Source organism: Neofelis nebulosa, chromosome 4 (assembly GCF_028018385.1).
Source record: "Neofelis nebulosa isolate mNeoNeb1 chromosome 4, mNeoNeb1.pri, whole genome shotgun sequence".
NCBI classification, from domain to species: domain Eukaryota; kingdom Metazoa; phylum Chordata; class Mammalia; order Carnivora; family Felidae; genus Neofelis; species Neofelis nebulosa.
In genome coordinates, this window is record NC_080785.1 from 148919759 (window position 1) to 148936207 (window position 16449).

Below are 16449 nucleotides of genomic sequence, written 5' to 3' on the forward strand. Positions count from 1 at the left end.
GTAGGTTTTCAAAGCTATTTCTTTTTGAGAAGGTGTGATATTTAATACAAAACAGAAGAAAATTCTGCTTTGATATACTATTTCAGCTTAGGTACATGATTCCAGTTGGTGGGGTGCTGTTTTGAATTCTAATTTGCCACAACTTGTAGAGAGCAAGTGTATGCTACAGCGTAGAGAAGTCACGCTACTAAATCATCTAGGTAAGGACCTTTGAGAAAGAGTAGAGGATGGAGTTGAAGATCTGTTGAAAAGCATAAACTCTTAAAATATAGCCTTTCACAGAACATGTTTCTAAAGGATAAAGTACTTATAAGTTGAAATCGTATTGTGATTTTCTTTTAAACTTTGAGTTCAATCCGAGCATGCTTTAAATCAGATAGCCCTAAGTTCTTGATCTGAGGTTAGACTGATTTAAATTTGATCACCATTTCCTGTTCCTAAAAGGGTGGCTTTTTTTTTTTTTTTAATCTCAGATTTCTCACTTTTAAGTGCCTTTTGTAGCATTAGAAGCACTGAAAGAAGCAGTCAAGTTTAATTTTCCATCAAATTTGAATTCCCTTTTAATTTTGATCTACAGTATATCTTTGTCACATAACACTGGTATAAATCGACTATTAAAACAATTTCAGTTCAGTGGTTATGGCATGTCTTCTGGTTGCTCTTAGAGTCACTTGGGGAAATATAAAAAGCCAAAGATACAAACCTTTCTGGAGCTTATAGTGTACCATGCTGAAAGGAGACTTTTAGGCATTGGGTGTGAGGTAATTCTAGCTGGGGAATCTGGTGAAGCCTGCATTTGCTCTGGATTTTGAAAGAAAAATTAGTAATAAGGTATGCTCTTCCCATTAAGCACCTGCTCTTTATAAAGAAGCGTGCTGAACACTTTATGTAGATAGTCTCTAACCCTTGTAGCCATTCTAGATGATAATCTTCCCACTTTGCATATGAAAAAGTGGTACCTAAACTTATAGAAGTTGCCTAAAGTCACACAACTTGTAAGTGGTTCATCTCATTCCCCACCACAGAGCCAGTCACTAAGACACCAGTCATGGAGCCCAGCCATGGATGATAAGGCTTGTGCTCTGTGCTCTAAGAGCTTGAAGTCTGACAGTTGGGATCGGTCCTATGCTTGGGGAAGAATAATTCCAGGCATGAGACAACATATAACAACTTGATAGGTGGTAAAGACGGTGGAGTAGAAACTCTGCACTGGAGTTCTATAAAAGACATGAGGCATCAGGGAAGAATGGGGGAATGGGTGGGATGCAGATAAGGCAAGTGGCCTGAGGAAAGGCATAGGGTTAGGAAACTAATATGTTCAAGAGATGGGTGAAGTGGAGGTCAGATTGGAGAGGCCCTTGAGTGATGGCACATGTAGGAAATGGTCCTTATTGTTCAACGTTGGAGATACAAATGAAGAGAAAGATGGGGAGACATCTTGCAGTCAGAATTTACATTCATTATTTTCATTTATTCAACAAATGTTAATTGAGTGGCTACGAGTTATAAGTCTGTTCTAGATACATAGGATATACCAATGGACAAAACAGACGAATCCTGCTTTCATGGAGCTTAGACTTCATTTTTGTTCTCAGTTTTTTTAAATAGTTCTTAAATCTAAAGTCACCCCTCTCCTCCACCCCTGCCCCATCCCCATTACATCTTGGGGTTAGTTCTGTGAGTCTTCTAAAAGTGCGTTTGTCTCTTAAATCATTAACAGCTTTGTGTATCTTATATAGATGACGTGACAATTTCAAGAAATAAACAGATTTGTATCTCTAGGAAATGAGCTCTTTTCATTCTCCCATTACTGACATGATTGATAATTTGCTTTTGAGGCCTGGGAGGTAGAGTCTAGGGTGCATTTATTTATATGATACAATGAGGAGTTTCACTCTTTGGCCCAGAGCTTTGCAAAACCATTTTTATGGGAAGCCATTTTTACCTTTGCGAATGAAGGTCATCTTATGACTGCTTATAGTACTTAAGGGTAACCCCATGCTGCTGAGGTAGAGATGCATCAGTTTAGTTGAATGATAAACCATCATTTTATCTACTTTGCCAGTAATGAAGATAGACATCTTAGGGGCGCTTGGGTAGCTCAGTTGGTAAAGTGTCCGACTTCAGTTCAGGTCATGATCTCACAGTTCATGAGTTCGAGCCCCATGTTGGGCTCTCTGCTGTCAGCCCAGAGTCCACTTCAGATCCTCTGTCTCCCTCTCTCTCTGCCCCTTCTCCATGCACACTATTTATCAAAAATAAAAACATTTAAAAAAAAAAGACCTCTCAGAAACATAATTTCATGAATTTAATGAAGTCCATATGCACTAGATTTCCATGTTGATATCCAGCAGTGTTCATGCTTCTTTACACTCACCCCTACCTACCACTACTAGCCAGTATCACCTAGGACTTTACATCCTGAAATAGAAGGAGTCTGAAAAGTGAGGTGTAGAAAAGTTCACTCGGGAGAGTGGTTTGTCCATCAGCAATACTCTGTAACAGCACAGCACTGACTCATGCCAGTTAGCTGCTGGCTTTCCTAATAATATGCTGGCAGTATTCCTGAATTAAGTTCTCTGACTACCTTACAGGGACTTGGGACGACCAGGACAATGGAAGCAGTAAGAGCTTCCTAAACTCTTTAATTATTTCATCCTACTGAATGTCTACGTTACAAATAAAGATTATATACTAGTAAGGGAATAAGAGCTCTTTGTTTTGCCAGCTTGAGTTTTTGTTCTTGTGTGTACAGGGAATACCGAGCCTCTTAGATTAATAAATTAATTGTTCATATTACTTTGTTTAAATAAAACAGGAAAGATCTGTCAGACGTCTAATGGCTATGTACAGAACTTTCCTTACTAGACAACATGACATGATGGAGTTAGGAATCTCCCCTTTCAGTGTAACAGGGATTACCAAAAATGGATTTTCACTTTAATTTTATACTTAAAATTGTAAGCTATTATAAAATGAATTTTAATGTCAAGTGAACAGTCTTCAGACATCTCTTCAGAAAACAGGCATCGAGAGATCATAGGAATTTCTTCCTTTGACCACTTTTTGTATTGGTTTCCTACAAGTGTTAGCATTTCTGTAATTTGAAAGGATTTTTAAAACCTTTCCAGAAACATTCATTTAGGGTATTGTTGGCAGTGTTTTTAGATTGTTTGCCAGTTCACTTTTGTTGATGAGGAGAAGCATTCTGGAGGCTTTACTAAAATGTGATGCTCTAGTGGTCAGTGGCAACAGGCAGCTCACTGGGCTTGCTACACCTGCCACACCCCTCTGACCAGAATGTCTCTGTAGATGCTGCTGAGACTTTGTGGTTTCCTTTGTGAATGATTTTTCAGCCCCTGGGATTCTTAGTTAATAGAATTATGTTTAAGCGATCCTCAGACCACAGTGGAATAGAGATAGTAATAAAAGTTCTTCCAGTCTGAATTCTGAAGTTGATTTTGCCCAGGTCTCTCATTCTGTAAATGAAGAAAGAGTCTTTAAAAAGCTTTCAGTATGACAGATAATTATTTTTCTCTTTTTCACTATGTTGTCTCTGCTGATTCCCCAGCATTGTGTAGTTACTGCTGGGGAAACTAACATGAACACAGACTTTGAGGCCTTTCGCCGTTGTAGGGTGAATGCCCTCATGACTTTGCAGTTTAGGGTCAAATTTTTGCTGAGGCCTCCCAGCTTAGGCAAGGACGATACAGATTCAAAAAGAAGAAAGCCGACACTGCCTAAGTCTTCTGTTAACACTTTATATAATGTGTTGGTCCCTCAATTAAGAGAAAGTAAAAATTAATCCAAGGATTAGATACAAGTGCTGTACACGGTGGGGAGGCTCGGTGTAGTCCTTGATTCTGGCTGCCCCCTTCTGTTGCCAAAATCAGTTGATATTTGCACCACATTTCTCCCCCAAAACCATATGAGGCCTTTTCTTTTATATGTGCTGTACAAGGAGTAAACCGTAAGGAAAAGCAGACTGGTGGCCATGGGACTCCTCCTCGAGGTCAAACAACACTTCAGATTCTGTTGTAAAACTTTTCAAGGAGATGCCCTACTGTACAGAAGTACCCTTATGTCCTGTAACATTATTGGTAACTAAACATGTAATCGAGGTGTGTAAAGGAAGCAGCTTGTATGTCAGTGGATACTCTTGATCCCCTTATAGGACAGACTCTGAAATATATGAGGATGCAGTGGAGCTGCAGCAGTTTTTTATTAAAATCCGTGATGAGCTCTGCAAAAATGGGGAGATCCTCCTATCACCAGCGCTCAGCTACACCACGAAGCACTTGCATAACGACGTGGAGAAAGAGAAAAAGGAAAAATTACCAAAAGAAATCGAGGAAGACAAATTAAAGAGAGAAGAAGAAAAAAGAGGTTGGTTTCTTTTCATCTTGTTAAATATGAGGAAACGTTATACTGTGTTCTAGTTGTGGTTCGCACTGGGAGCTGTGGGCACGAATCCTGTGTGTGTAAATGTTGACTCTTTCAAAATGATGTATTGATAGAAATGATTTTATCATCATCAGTTTGGTCATCAGACCGTTAAATGGGAAGTTTCATGTGGCACAGCTGTTATCCTAGTATTTCAGGAACGGAGTCCGTTCGTTCACAAGTGTGGGAGCTCAACAGTCTAGTATTGTGAGGAGATAAAACCTAAGGAGCCCATCTGGAGCTAGAAAGCATTCTCAGCAGTGAGTGCATCAAGGCTCTACCCTGCCATTTAGTAGACTGACTTTCCTCCCGCAGACTCAGGCCAGATTAGTAGATGATACTTTGGTTGAACCACAATACTAGGAGGAAATTTTTATTTTCATTTATCAACCCAAAAATGTTACTTGGAGTCACTTGCTAGAATTTAGAAATATTTTGACAGTGAGAACTCTTGTTAGAAATTTGACCATTTCTAGGGGCGCCTGGGTGGCTCAGACGGTTGAGGGTCCGACTTCAGCTCAGGTCATGATCTCACGGTTCGTGGGTTGAAGCCCCGCCTCGGGCTCTGTGCCAACAGCTGGGAGCCTGGAGCCAGCTTCGGATTCTGTGTCTCCCTCTCTCTCTCTGCCCCTCCCCCGCTGGTGCTCTGTTTCTCTCTGCCTCTCAAAAATAAAGAAACGTAATAAAAAATTTAAAAAAAAAAGAAGAATTTGGCCATTTCTGGGCTCTCACTGGAGTCACCACCGTGGCCCACCAAGCCATGCATGCGCGCTGCTCCTCACCCTGCCGGAACTGGCGCTAGTAGTTGTGCTGGCCGCAGCACTGGCACGGGGCTGGTGCAGGGCTGGGGCACCTCGCTCTGCCGCCGCTGCCTGCCTTCCCCCTCCCTGCGAGGACGTGGCATGCATGGCCTACTTCTGGACGCACATCTGTGACTGGGCAGCAGTATGCCCTACTTCCACCTGAACCTACTACCACAGTTGGTGGGCAACCTGCAGAAGAATCCATATGCTACACTCACCATGTCTGGCACACACTAACTTCTACAGGAAGCATGGATTTGATCCCCAGAGTCCCTTCTGTGCTCACACAATAGTGTCAGGAATTATTACTGAGGTAAATGAAATGGAAATGGTCTTTGCCAAGGGTTCACTGTTCGTCCGACACCCTGATTTGAAAACCTGGCCTTGCAACCATTATTGGTTTTTTGCTAAGTTGAATATAGCCAACCTCCGGGTCCTGGACTACTTTGGTGGACCAAAAATAGGGCCACCTCAAGAATATTATGTCATATTTCAGTGAAGCAGAAAATAGATTTAACAGCATACGTGAGGTTGCTTAGAATGGCTCAAATAAGGTTTGAAGGGATTAATGTTTCTCTGTGGAACGATTCCCACATTAACTAGTTTTGTTTCACGTGCTGGTTTGTTTATTTGCTTGCTTGCCTGTTTATAAAATACAGTTGGACTGTTCGTGGATTTCTTGGAAGATGTGGTTGCTAGATTTTTTTCATATTTTGAAGACATTTTCATAGAGGTATCTTTCATTACAAGTTTTTCTCCTTCAATTGCAAATAATTTTCAAACTGTGCTCCTTGAAGAGGAGCAAGTACCAGATTCAGATTGCCCATTGGCATTTGAAGGTACTCAAAGATGTGTTCTTAATTCCTGGAAGCCATCGTGTTGGAGAGAGGACCTCACTCACCCACAGCTGTGTCTGAGCTGCCCAAGTCTGTCCGGCGGGACTGGCCTGTGTTACTGTGCACATGTGTATGTGTGGCCAAACCACACCTAGTGAGACACAAATGGAACTTCCACCTCATGGTCCATTTGTGTCTGACAGGACTGGGTGTTATTGATCCAACATAGGGCAAGACCATTTCTTATAAAGAACTTTTTTTTTTTTCCCACTTTTCAAATCTAAAGTAATAACTACCTTACCTAGAGCAAAAGTTCATAAAACTTTTCCTGAATTTGATTTCCCCACTTAGGTGGACACTGTATAATCAGTGTCCTCCACTCAAAACACATACATACACACATTTACACTTTTATTTTACTTTTATTTTATTTTATTTTATTTTATTTTATTTTATTTTATTTTATTTTATTTTATTATTTATTTATTTGTTGCCCATAAGTGGGCTTGCAAAAGAAAAAAGGATGCAGGGAATTTTGTGTAAGTCATTTCTGGTGTCCTTTTGTAAGGTGTACCAGACATGGACCAACTTAGGTCAGGTCCAAAACTCCATGCCCCCAACTTCACTCTGTAGCTTTTCTTTTTTTTTTTTTTTTTTAAGTTTATTCATTTTTGAGAGACAAGGCATGAGTGGGGGAGGGGCAGAGAGAGAGAGAGAGAGAGAGAGAGACAGCATCAGAAGCAGGTTCCAGGCCCCAAGCTGTCCACACAGAGCCCGGTGCGGGGCTCAAACCCATGAACTATGAGATCATGACCTGAGCCGAAGTTGGACGCTTAACCAACTGAGCCACCCAGGTGCCCCCACTCTGTAGCTTTTTAAATAATGCTGCTCTCAGTAGTGTCCTAAGGCTTCCTTAGTTGCTGTAAATCTTTAAATGGTTCCCGTGCTGTTACTACCTTAACCGGGTCGTCAGGGAGAAGATAATGTTAAAAAAAAAAAAAAAATCACATTTCTTCAGAAAAGAAGAGACTGTTTGCTTTTACCATCTGTTTACATGATTTGAGAAGATGATATAAGGTCTCATAAAGAGGTGTGTCAGGAACCAAGGTGCTTAATCCTTACATGGCTAAAAGAAAGGAAGTTGAATATAAGTCATTATGTTTGAAAACTACAAAATGAATTTACCTGAAATGCAACAAATAGCTTCTGTTTAAGAAAAATGATTTATATTAAACCTGGTAAAATAGCTTTTTTACTCAGAATATTAAGAAGCATTATTGTAATGAAAAAAAATTTGATCATTTCTTGTAAAGTTTTTATCATTATTTTTATTTATTTTCATTAGATAGCTATCTTTTTTTTTTTTTTTTTTTGAGCATAGTTGACACACAACGTTACATTAGTTTCAGGTGCATATCTTGTAAAATTTGAGTTCACATAGATACTTAGACTATGTGATTTTCTGAGAGTTACATTAGTTTCAACATCACATCTGCTCCTTAGGGCTTTTTTTTCCTTAGGCCAGAAAACAGTTGATTTGAAGCAAATTCTCATAAGCAGTGGCATATGCAAAGACGAGAAGGGAACCTGGTTGGTGAGAATAATTTACCAGCATAAGGCTATCTGCAAGACCCAGCGACTTTTCTGCCAGAGGAGATGTACTGATTCAGGATGGCGAGAGTGTATGGGCAGGGGATGTCTTTGCCAGCTAAAAGTGGTCGATGCAGAGATAAACGGGCCAACATTACAGTTGAGGGTGAGGACTATCCTGGAAGTCAGCCATAGAGGAGTGAGCTAGCTCTCACACGTTCTTGGCTGACTGGGAAACCATGCCTGTGCAAAGGAGCTAGGAGAACCATTTTGCAAGCAAAATGCAAGCGGTCCTTGGACATTGGTTACAGCTTTGAGTGGGTCCCCCAAGCCACATGCACATCAGTCATTGGAAGGTGAATCCTTAAAAGTTTTAAGTGTTTGAGGACAGTCTTCACCTAAATCATTGGCTGACCCATAGCTAAGCAGACTTAGGAGCAAACCCTCATGCCATGTATTCTAGTATACTTATATTGGGAGTCTCGACGGAAGAGAAAGAAAGTGGGAGGGAATACCTGAAGACATAATGGCTGAAAACTTCAAATTTGATGGAGAACATTAACCTACAGCTCTAAGAACACTAAGAGAACACAGGGAGACCATATCTAGGTACACCATAAACTACTGAAAGAGAAAACTGTGAAGGTAGCAAAACTTCTCAGGTCCAAGAAAACAGAAATATGATAATGGTTCATAAGAAATCATGGAAACCAGAAAGCAGTGACACAATATTCAAAGTGCTGAAAGGGACAAAAACTGAACCAACAATTGTATATCCAGTGACACCATCTTTCAAAAATGAAGCTGAAATAAGACATTCCTAGATAAATAGAAACAGAATTCACTGCTGCCATATCTTCCCTATAAGAAATCCTAAAGGAAGAGCTTCAGGCCAAAAGAAAATACCACCAGATGGTTGACTCAAATCCACAAGAAGGACTGAAGAGTAGTGGAAATGGTAAATATGTGGGTAAATATAAAACACTATATATTTTTTCTCTTCTCTTAATTTCTTTAGAAAACATTAGATTGTTTAAAGAAATAGTTGCATCATCAATTTTAGGTTTACAACATTTATAGAAGTAATGTATGTGAACAGTAGTAGCACAAAGGAATAGAGCTATTTTGGAGCAAAGTTGCACTATTTAACAAAATCAAGTCAGTCAGTATTAACCTGAAGTAGATGGTGATAAGTGAAAGATGCATACTGGAATGCCACTAAAAACAAATAGCAATAAAAATCCAACATAGAATTAAAATGGTACACCAGAAATACTTGCTTAAAAGAAGGCAGTAAGGAAGGAAAAGAGGAACAAAAAACGTAAGACATGTAAAAAAAAAAAGTAGCAAATGGTAGATGTGAATTGAGTCATAGCAATAATTATATTATATGTTGTGAATAGACTAAGCACTCCAATCAAAATACAGACTGAATTTTAAGAGATCCAACTCTGTGCTGTGTGTAAGAAACTCATTTTAGATTCGAAAACACAAATAGGTTGAAAGGAGAAGGAGGGGGAAAGATATACCGTGCAGATAGTAACTGTAGTGAGTTGGAATGGCTGTATTAACATCAATAGACTTTTTTTTTTAAGTTTATTTATTTATTTTGAAAGAGAGCGAGCACTAACAGAGAACGAGCAGAGAAAGAGGGAGAGAGAGACAATCCCAAGAAGGCTCTGCACAGGCAGCACAGAGCCCGACCCAGGGTTCGAACTCATGAACTCTGAGATCATGCCCTGAGGTGAAGCCAGGAGTTGGATGCTTAACTGACTGAGCCACCTAGGCATCCCTCAGATAGACTTTAAGAGAAGAAATATTGCTGAAAACAAAGAGGGATATCTCATAATATTAAAAGGGTGGGGACATTGGAACATACAATATTTATAAATGTATATACACCTAACAATGGAGCCTGGAAATACATAAAGCAAAACTGACCATAATGGAAAAGAGAAATTGTTTAGCAATTAAGTCTCAATACTCCTTTCTCAGCAATGATAGACCAAGTACACCAAAAATCAATACTCTTTTCTCAGCAATTGATAGACCAACTAGCAAAAAGTACAGAAGACTTGAATATGGACTCAAAGTTTGTCTCCCCAAAATTCATATATTGTAGCCTCATCTCCTGTGTGATGTATTTGGAGGTCAGGCCTTTAGGAGGTAATTGAATGTGGTCATAGAGGTGGAGGCACCACAATGGGCTCATTACCATTATAAGGGGATGAAGAGCAAGAAGACAACTGTCCATGAACCAGAAAGCGGACTTCTCACCAGAAACTATGTCTGGTGGCACCTTGATCTTGGATTTCTTAGAACTATGAGAAATCAATGCTGTTTAAGCCACCCTTGCTGTGGTAGGTTTTTTATAGCAGCCTGAGCTGACTAAGATGGACTGTCAACCAGCTTGACCTGACTGAGATGTGAAACACTGCACCCAAGGACTGCAAAATGCACATTCTTATCAAGCACACATGGAACATTATCAAGGATGGACCACATGTTAGGTCATGAAGCAAGTTTCAGAAGATTTAAAAGGATTGAAATCATACCCAGTTTTCTGAACACAATGGGATTAGACTAGAAATCAGCAAAGAAAGAAAGCTGGAAAATCCCCAGATATTTGAAAATGAAGCAGTACACTTCTAAATAATCCGTGGATCATAGAAGATATTGCAAGGACAATTAGGAGTCTTGAACTGAACCCAAATGAAAACATGGTATATTAAAATTTATGGGATATAGCTAAAGGAGTTTGTGAAAGGAAACTTAACAGCTTTAGATACATATACCAGGAAAGGAATAAAGAGCTAAAATAAGTCTACGTTTGCACCTCAAGAAGTTAGCAAAAGAAAAGCCAATCACACTTGAAGTAGAAATACTAAAGATCAGGGGCGCCTGGGTGGCTCAGTCGGTTAAGTGGCCAACTTCGGCTCAGGTCATGATCTCACGGTCTGTGAGTTCGAGCCCCGCGTTGGGCTCTTTGCTGACAGCTCAGAGCCTGGAGCCTGTTTCAGATTCTGTGTCTCCCTCTCTCTGACCTTCCCCCATCTCCCTCTCTCTGACCCTCCCCCGTTCAGGCTTTGTCTCTCTCTGTCTCAAAAATAAATAAACGTAAAAAAAAAAAAAAAAAAGAAAGAAATACTAAAGATCAGAATGGAAATCAGTGAAAGAGAAAACAGAAAATGCCAGTGCTGTAATGGGTATGACATTTAGGACGATTCACATTGTTTCTACTGACAAAATTTCTTATACTTGGGATTTTTTTTTTTTTTTTAAGTTTTGTTGACACTTTATCTGGTGATAACAAAATTAGCAACAGTGGCTTCTTGAATTACTGAGGCAGTTCTCAAAATGTGACCTAAAGGGAAGCAGCATCACATCAGCATCACCTGAGAGCTTGTTAGAAATACACGTTCTCTGGTCCCACTCCAGACCTACAGACTCAGAAACTCTGAAGGCAGAGTCTATGTTTTTTTTTTTTTGTTTTTTTTTTTTTTTCCCAACGTTTTTTTTTTTTTTTATTTTTTTTTTATTTTTGGGACAGAGAGAGACAGAGCATGAACGGGGGAGGGGCAGAGAGAGAGGGAGACACAGAATCGGAAACCGGCTCCAGGCTCCGAGCCATCAGCCCAGAGCCTGACGCGGGGCTCGAACTCACGGACCGCGAGATCGTGACCTGGCTGAAGTCGGACGCTTAACCGACTGCGCCACCCAGGCGCCCCAGAGTCTATGTTTTAACAAGCCCCGTAGGTGGTTCTGATGCACACTTAGTTGTGGGACTTACTGCTTCTTGGGCCTTGGATCTAATAGAGGAGCAGGAACTTAGGACACCTATCTTGCTTCATGGTGGATTAGTAATGATACATGAACCCATTATGTAATCCTGGTACATTCTAGAGAAAAAATAGTTCTGACATTTTCGTTTTTTTAAATGTATTTAGTTTTGAGAGAGAGAGAGACAGAGCATGAGCAGGGGAGGGGCAGAGAGAGGAAGACACAGAATCTGAAACAGGTTCCAGGCTCTGTGCTGTCAGCATAGAGCCTGCTGTGGGACTCGAACTCACGAACTGCAAGATCATGACCTGAGCCAAAGTCGGACACTTAACGGACCCAGGCACCCCAATACTGACATTTTAAAGATTATTGGTCACTACCCTTGATTGATCCTTTGCTACCAGGAAATATTTCCAGTGACTTAGTCTGTGAAGAAGGCATGTGGTAGAAAAGCAAAGCCATATAAAAAGACAGGAGGGGTGCCCCAGGAGGGGCACCTGGGTGGCTCAGTTGGTTAAGTGTCTGACTCTTGATTTCTGTTCAGATCATGATCTCACAGTACGTGAGTTTGAGCCCTACCTCAAGCCCTACGTTGGGCTCCATGCTGAGCATGGAGCCTGCTTAGGATTCTCCCTCTCCTCTCCTCTCCTCTCCTCTCCTCTCCTCTCCTCTCCTCTCCTCTCCTCTTCCTCTCTCTCTTCTCCCCCACACAAACACACACAAAATAAGCATTAAAAAAAAAAAAAAAAAAACTTAGAAAAGAAAAAAAAATCTTTATGTAGGAGATTTTCCTTTCCCATCACTGTGCCTATCTCAGGAGCCTGCAGCCCTTTGTTGATGAGAGGAGCCAGAGCCCTGCTGCCCAAAGCTACTTTCTAAGGCTGCCAAGACCAGCTCTGTTAATACTTCTTTTTTATATATACCAACTCAGGGACTGTATTTCCCAGCAGTGTAACTGGAAGTAGGTAAGAAGTGGTGTTTGCCATAGAATGTGAAGTCAACACTGGAAGGACTAAGAAAGGGGACCCAGAGGGTTATTGTAACTAGTTATTACTAGCCGTGAGACAACTGTAGTCTGCTTCAGATCATCCTATGTCGAGTTACTTAATGAATATTAAAAAGACAGCAATCACCAGAAAGTAGTGTAGTGGTTGTGTGTGTCAGTCAGCCTTCTCTGCCTTTAAGCCATAAGAGGAGTTTTCTTAATAATGATGAAAATTGAGGGAAACGAGAAGATCTCACACACCGCGTTTTTGTATTAACTACCAGAACTAAGTACTCAAAGGTAAGTAAGCAAAAGTAAAACAATATGAAGGACTTGTCACCTAAATGTGGCAGGTTGTACAGATGCCTACTACTAGTACATCCCAAAATACCTCTAAAATGATGGAAAATGGATTTTAAAGCAAAACAAAAGACATAAATGTAAAACATTCCCCTCCCTCAAAAAAAAAAAAAAAAAAAAAAAAGAAGGGAAACCATTGAAAAGGAGATGGTGGCAATGGGAATTTGGGAGCTAGAAAATGTACAAGTAGGTTGCTAACACTGACTTCAGTGCTGGCATCAGATGAAGACCTTAAGTAGGCCAATTCCTGTCTAGAATGGTGCAGGGATTAGAGCACCAGGTACTTCTACAAATGGAGGTGCTGAAAACAGGAGGATTAGTTAACTCTAAATTTGAGTTCAACCACCAGATCACTTACCAACCTTTCCTGTGACTGTTTGCCTTCAAGAGTCTAGTCTGAGAGACAGCAGCATACTGAAAGGTTAGAGGTACAGTTCTGAAGAGGGGGGTCATAAGAGGGTTTATACTAAGTAGTGAGACCCCTTGTAACTCTTTTGCTCCAAGAATGCTGGCAGTCAGGCTTCTAGTTTTGAAATAGGAGATTTTTCTCTTGAGAAATGGATCAGGCAATGGGGCAAAATTATGTACATAAAGAGCTTCTAGTCAGTTTTTTTAGTATTTTGCTTTTAAATAGGAGCAGGTACTTAATTTAAATAGGATCAAATATTTAAGGCAAACCTCTAAGATGTAAGATAGAGAACAAAACAAAAAGAGAAAAAGGACCTTGGAAAAAAAATAAGGCAGATGGAGAAAAATTTTAAAAACAAAACAAAAACGGGTGCCTGAGTGGCTCAGTTGGTTGAGCATCCCACATCGGCTCAGGTCATGATCTCACAGTTTGTGTGAGCCCCATGCCCGGCTGTCTGCTGTCAGCTGTCTGTCAGCTCAGATCCTGCTTCAGATCCTCTGTACCCATCTCTCTCTGCCCTCCCCCGCTCATGCTCTCCCTCTCTCTCTCAAAAATAAACATTTAGGGGCACCTGGGTGGCTCTGTCAGTTGAGCATCCGACTTCAGGTCGGGTCATGATCTCGGGGTTCATGAGTTTGAGCCCCACATGGGCTCTCAGCTGTCAGCGCAGAGCCTGCTTCAGATCCTCTCTGCCTCTCCCCTGCTTGTGCTCTCCCTATCTCTTTCAAAAATAAATAAATATTAAAAATAATAATAATAATAAATAAATAATATATAAACATTAAAAAAAAAACTGATAAAGATTTAGACCTTCAGAGAGATGACAAGCTACTGCATCCATAAAATAAAAACAGGAGGCCATAAAAACGAATAGTCACAGAACAGAAAATTTCTTGGAAATTGAAAATACGGCAAACCAACAGAATGAGAGAAAATATTCATAAATCATACATCTGATAAGAGTCTGATGTCCAGGATATGTAAATTCAGTAACAAAACAATTCAAAACTGGGCAAAGTATGGAAACAGACCTATCTCCAAAGAAATTGTACAGATGGCTGTAATCACATGAAGAATGTTCAATATCATTAATCGTTAGGGGAATGCAAATCAAACCTACATTGAGATACCACTTCTTTTTAGGATGGCTGTTATAAAAAACAAACAAACAAACAACAACCAGCAAGTGTTGTTGAGGATGTGGAGAAATTGGCGCCCTTATACATTGATGGTGGGAATGTAAAATGATACCGCCATTATGGCAAAACAGTTTGGCAATTCCTTACAAAGGTAATTATTGAATTACCATGTGATCCATTAGTTCCACTCGTGGTGTATACCCAAAGAACTGAAAGCAGGGACTCCTGCACATAATTGTATACCAATATCCAGAACAGCATTATTCACAAGAGGCAAAAGACAGATACAACCCAAATGTCCATTAACAACGGGTGAATGTGGTACATATACATACAATAGAGTGTTATTCCCCCATAAAATGTAATGAAATGGTGATAACGACATGCTACAACACGGATGAACCTTGAAAACATTATGCTAACTGAAATAGGCCAGACGTGAAAGGACAAATAGTGTATGATTCCACTTACATAAGGTACCTAGAGTAGCAAATTCATAGAGACAGAAAGTAGTATAGAGGTTACCAGGGTCTGGTGGGGATGAGAAATGTGCTTAATGGTTACAGAGTTTCTGTTTGAAATGAAAAGTTTTGTAAATAGGAAGTGGTTCTGACTGCACAACATTGTGAATGTAATTAATGCCACTGAAATACGTGCTTAAGAATGGTCAAAAAATGGCAAATTTTATGTGGTATATTATCACACTTTTTTAAATTAGTAACATACCAAGAAACTGAATTACACACTTGAAGTAGGGGAATTGTATGTGTATGTTGTGTAAATTATATCTCAATGAAACTTTTTTTGTTTTAAGTTTATTTACTTTTGAGAGAGACAGAGACAGCACAAGTGGTGAAGGGGCAGAGAGAAAGAATCCCAAGCAGACTCCACACTGCCAGCACAGAGCCTGATATGGAGCTCAGACTCACAAAGAAGCCCTGAGATCATGACCTGAGCTGAAACGAAGAGTCGGATGCTTAACTGACTGAGCCACAGGCACCCTCAATGAAACTGTTTTTAAAAAATGATAGCAGAGGGGCTCCTGGGTGGCTCAGTTGGCTGAGCATCTGGCTCTTGAGTTCAGCTCATGTCATGATCTCACGGTTCTTGGGTTCGAGCCCCACATCAGACTCTGTACTGACAGTGCAGAGCCTGTTTTGGATGCTCTCTCTCTCTCCCTCTCTCTGTCCCTCCCCTGCTTGCATTCTCTCTCTCTCTCTCTCAAAAATAAATAAACTTAAAAAAAAATTTTTTTAAATAAGGTCCCCTTTGAATAAAAACAATAGAGTGGGGTGAGGCGATAAGAGTGAGGGTGTTTAAGGGTACAACCTTGTAAGGAGTGGTAAATAGCCATGGAGAGCTAATGCACAGTAAAGTGAATATAGCCAATAGTACTGTACTATGATTAAGTAATGTGGTAAGTGTCACTGTAGTGGCAACAATATATAAGTGTATTGAAGTAACTGGTTGTACAGCTTAAATTTACACATTGTTATATGTCAAATTGATTCGTTTAAAAATTTTTTTAATGAGCCCCCCAGGTGGCTCAATCAGTTGAACGTCTGACTTCGGCTCAGGTGATGATCTTGCGGTTCCTGAGTTCCAGCCCCACATCAGGCTCACTGCTGTCAGCACAGAGCCTGCTTCAGGTCCTCTGTCCCCCTCACTGCCCCTCGCCTGCTTGCACTCTCCTAAAAATAAAGAAATACATACATACATAAATAAATATATATATCTTTAATGATAGCAGAAAGGAATCATTTAGAGAAGGATTAGAAGACGAAGTGGAAGAAATCTCAAGAGGTAGCAGAACAAAAACAAATGAACAAAGAAGGAGAAAGATAACCAAAGATCAGCCCAGGAGGCCAGAATCCAAGTAATTGCAGACATAGTTCTGCTAAGCTTTCTGCCACTGTGTAACAAGGACCCCCTTTCCAGTAACATTTTCATTTCCACCTGAGCCTTCTACTGCCAAGTCTTTAATGTCCGTTTCTCTACCATAGTCTATGCAAGGCAACTGAGGCCTTTGCTCTGTTCAAAATTCTCCCAGTTTCTGTTACTGCCCAATTCCAAAGTCGCTTCATATTTTTTAGTTATTTGTTGC

At 40.3% G+C, this 16449-nt stretch overlaps 1 protein-coding gene and 1 long non-coding RNA gene across 49 annotated transcripts in view; one reads left to right on the forward strand and one right to left on the reverse strand.

The window, feature by feature from the left end:
* The window catches only part of PBRM1 (polybromo 1), a 119153-nt gene that overhangs the window by 65148 nt on the left and 37556 nt on the right, over positions 1 to 16449 (forward strand). For all 46 annotated transcript variants that reach the window (XM_058726616.1, XM_058726608.1, XM_058726607.1 and 43 more), the window contains one exon: positions 4175 to 4386. In XM_058726616.1, the coding sequence (XP_058582599.1) occupies positions 4175 to 4386 (212 nt within the window). The remainder of the gene's footprint in view (positions 1 to 4174; positions 4387 to 16449) is intronic.
* LOC131510059 (uncharacterized) overlaps positions 1 to 16449 on the reverse strand; it is a 60702-nt gene that overhangs the window by 21946 nt on the left and 22307 nt on the right. The window lies entirely within an intron of this gene.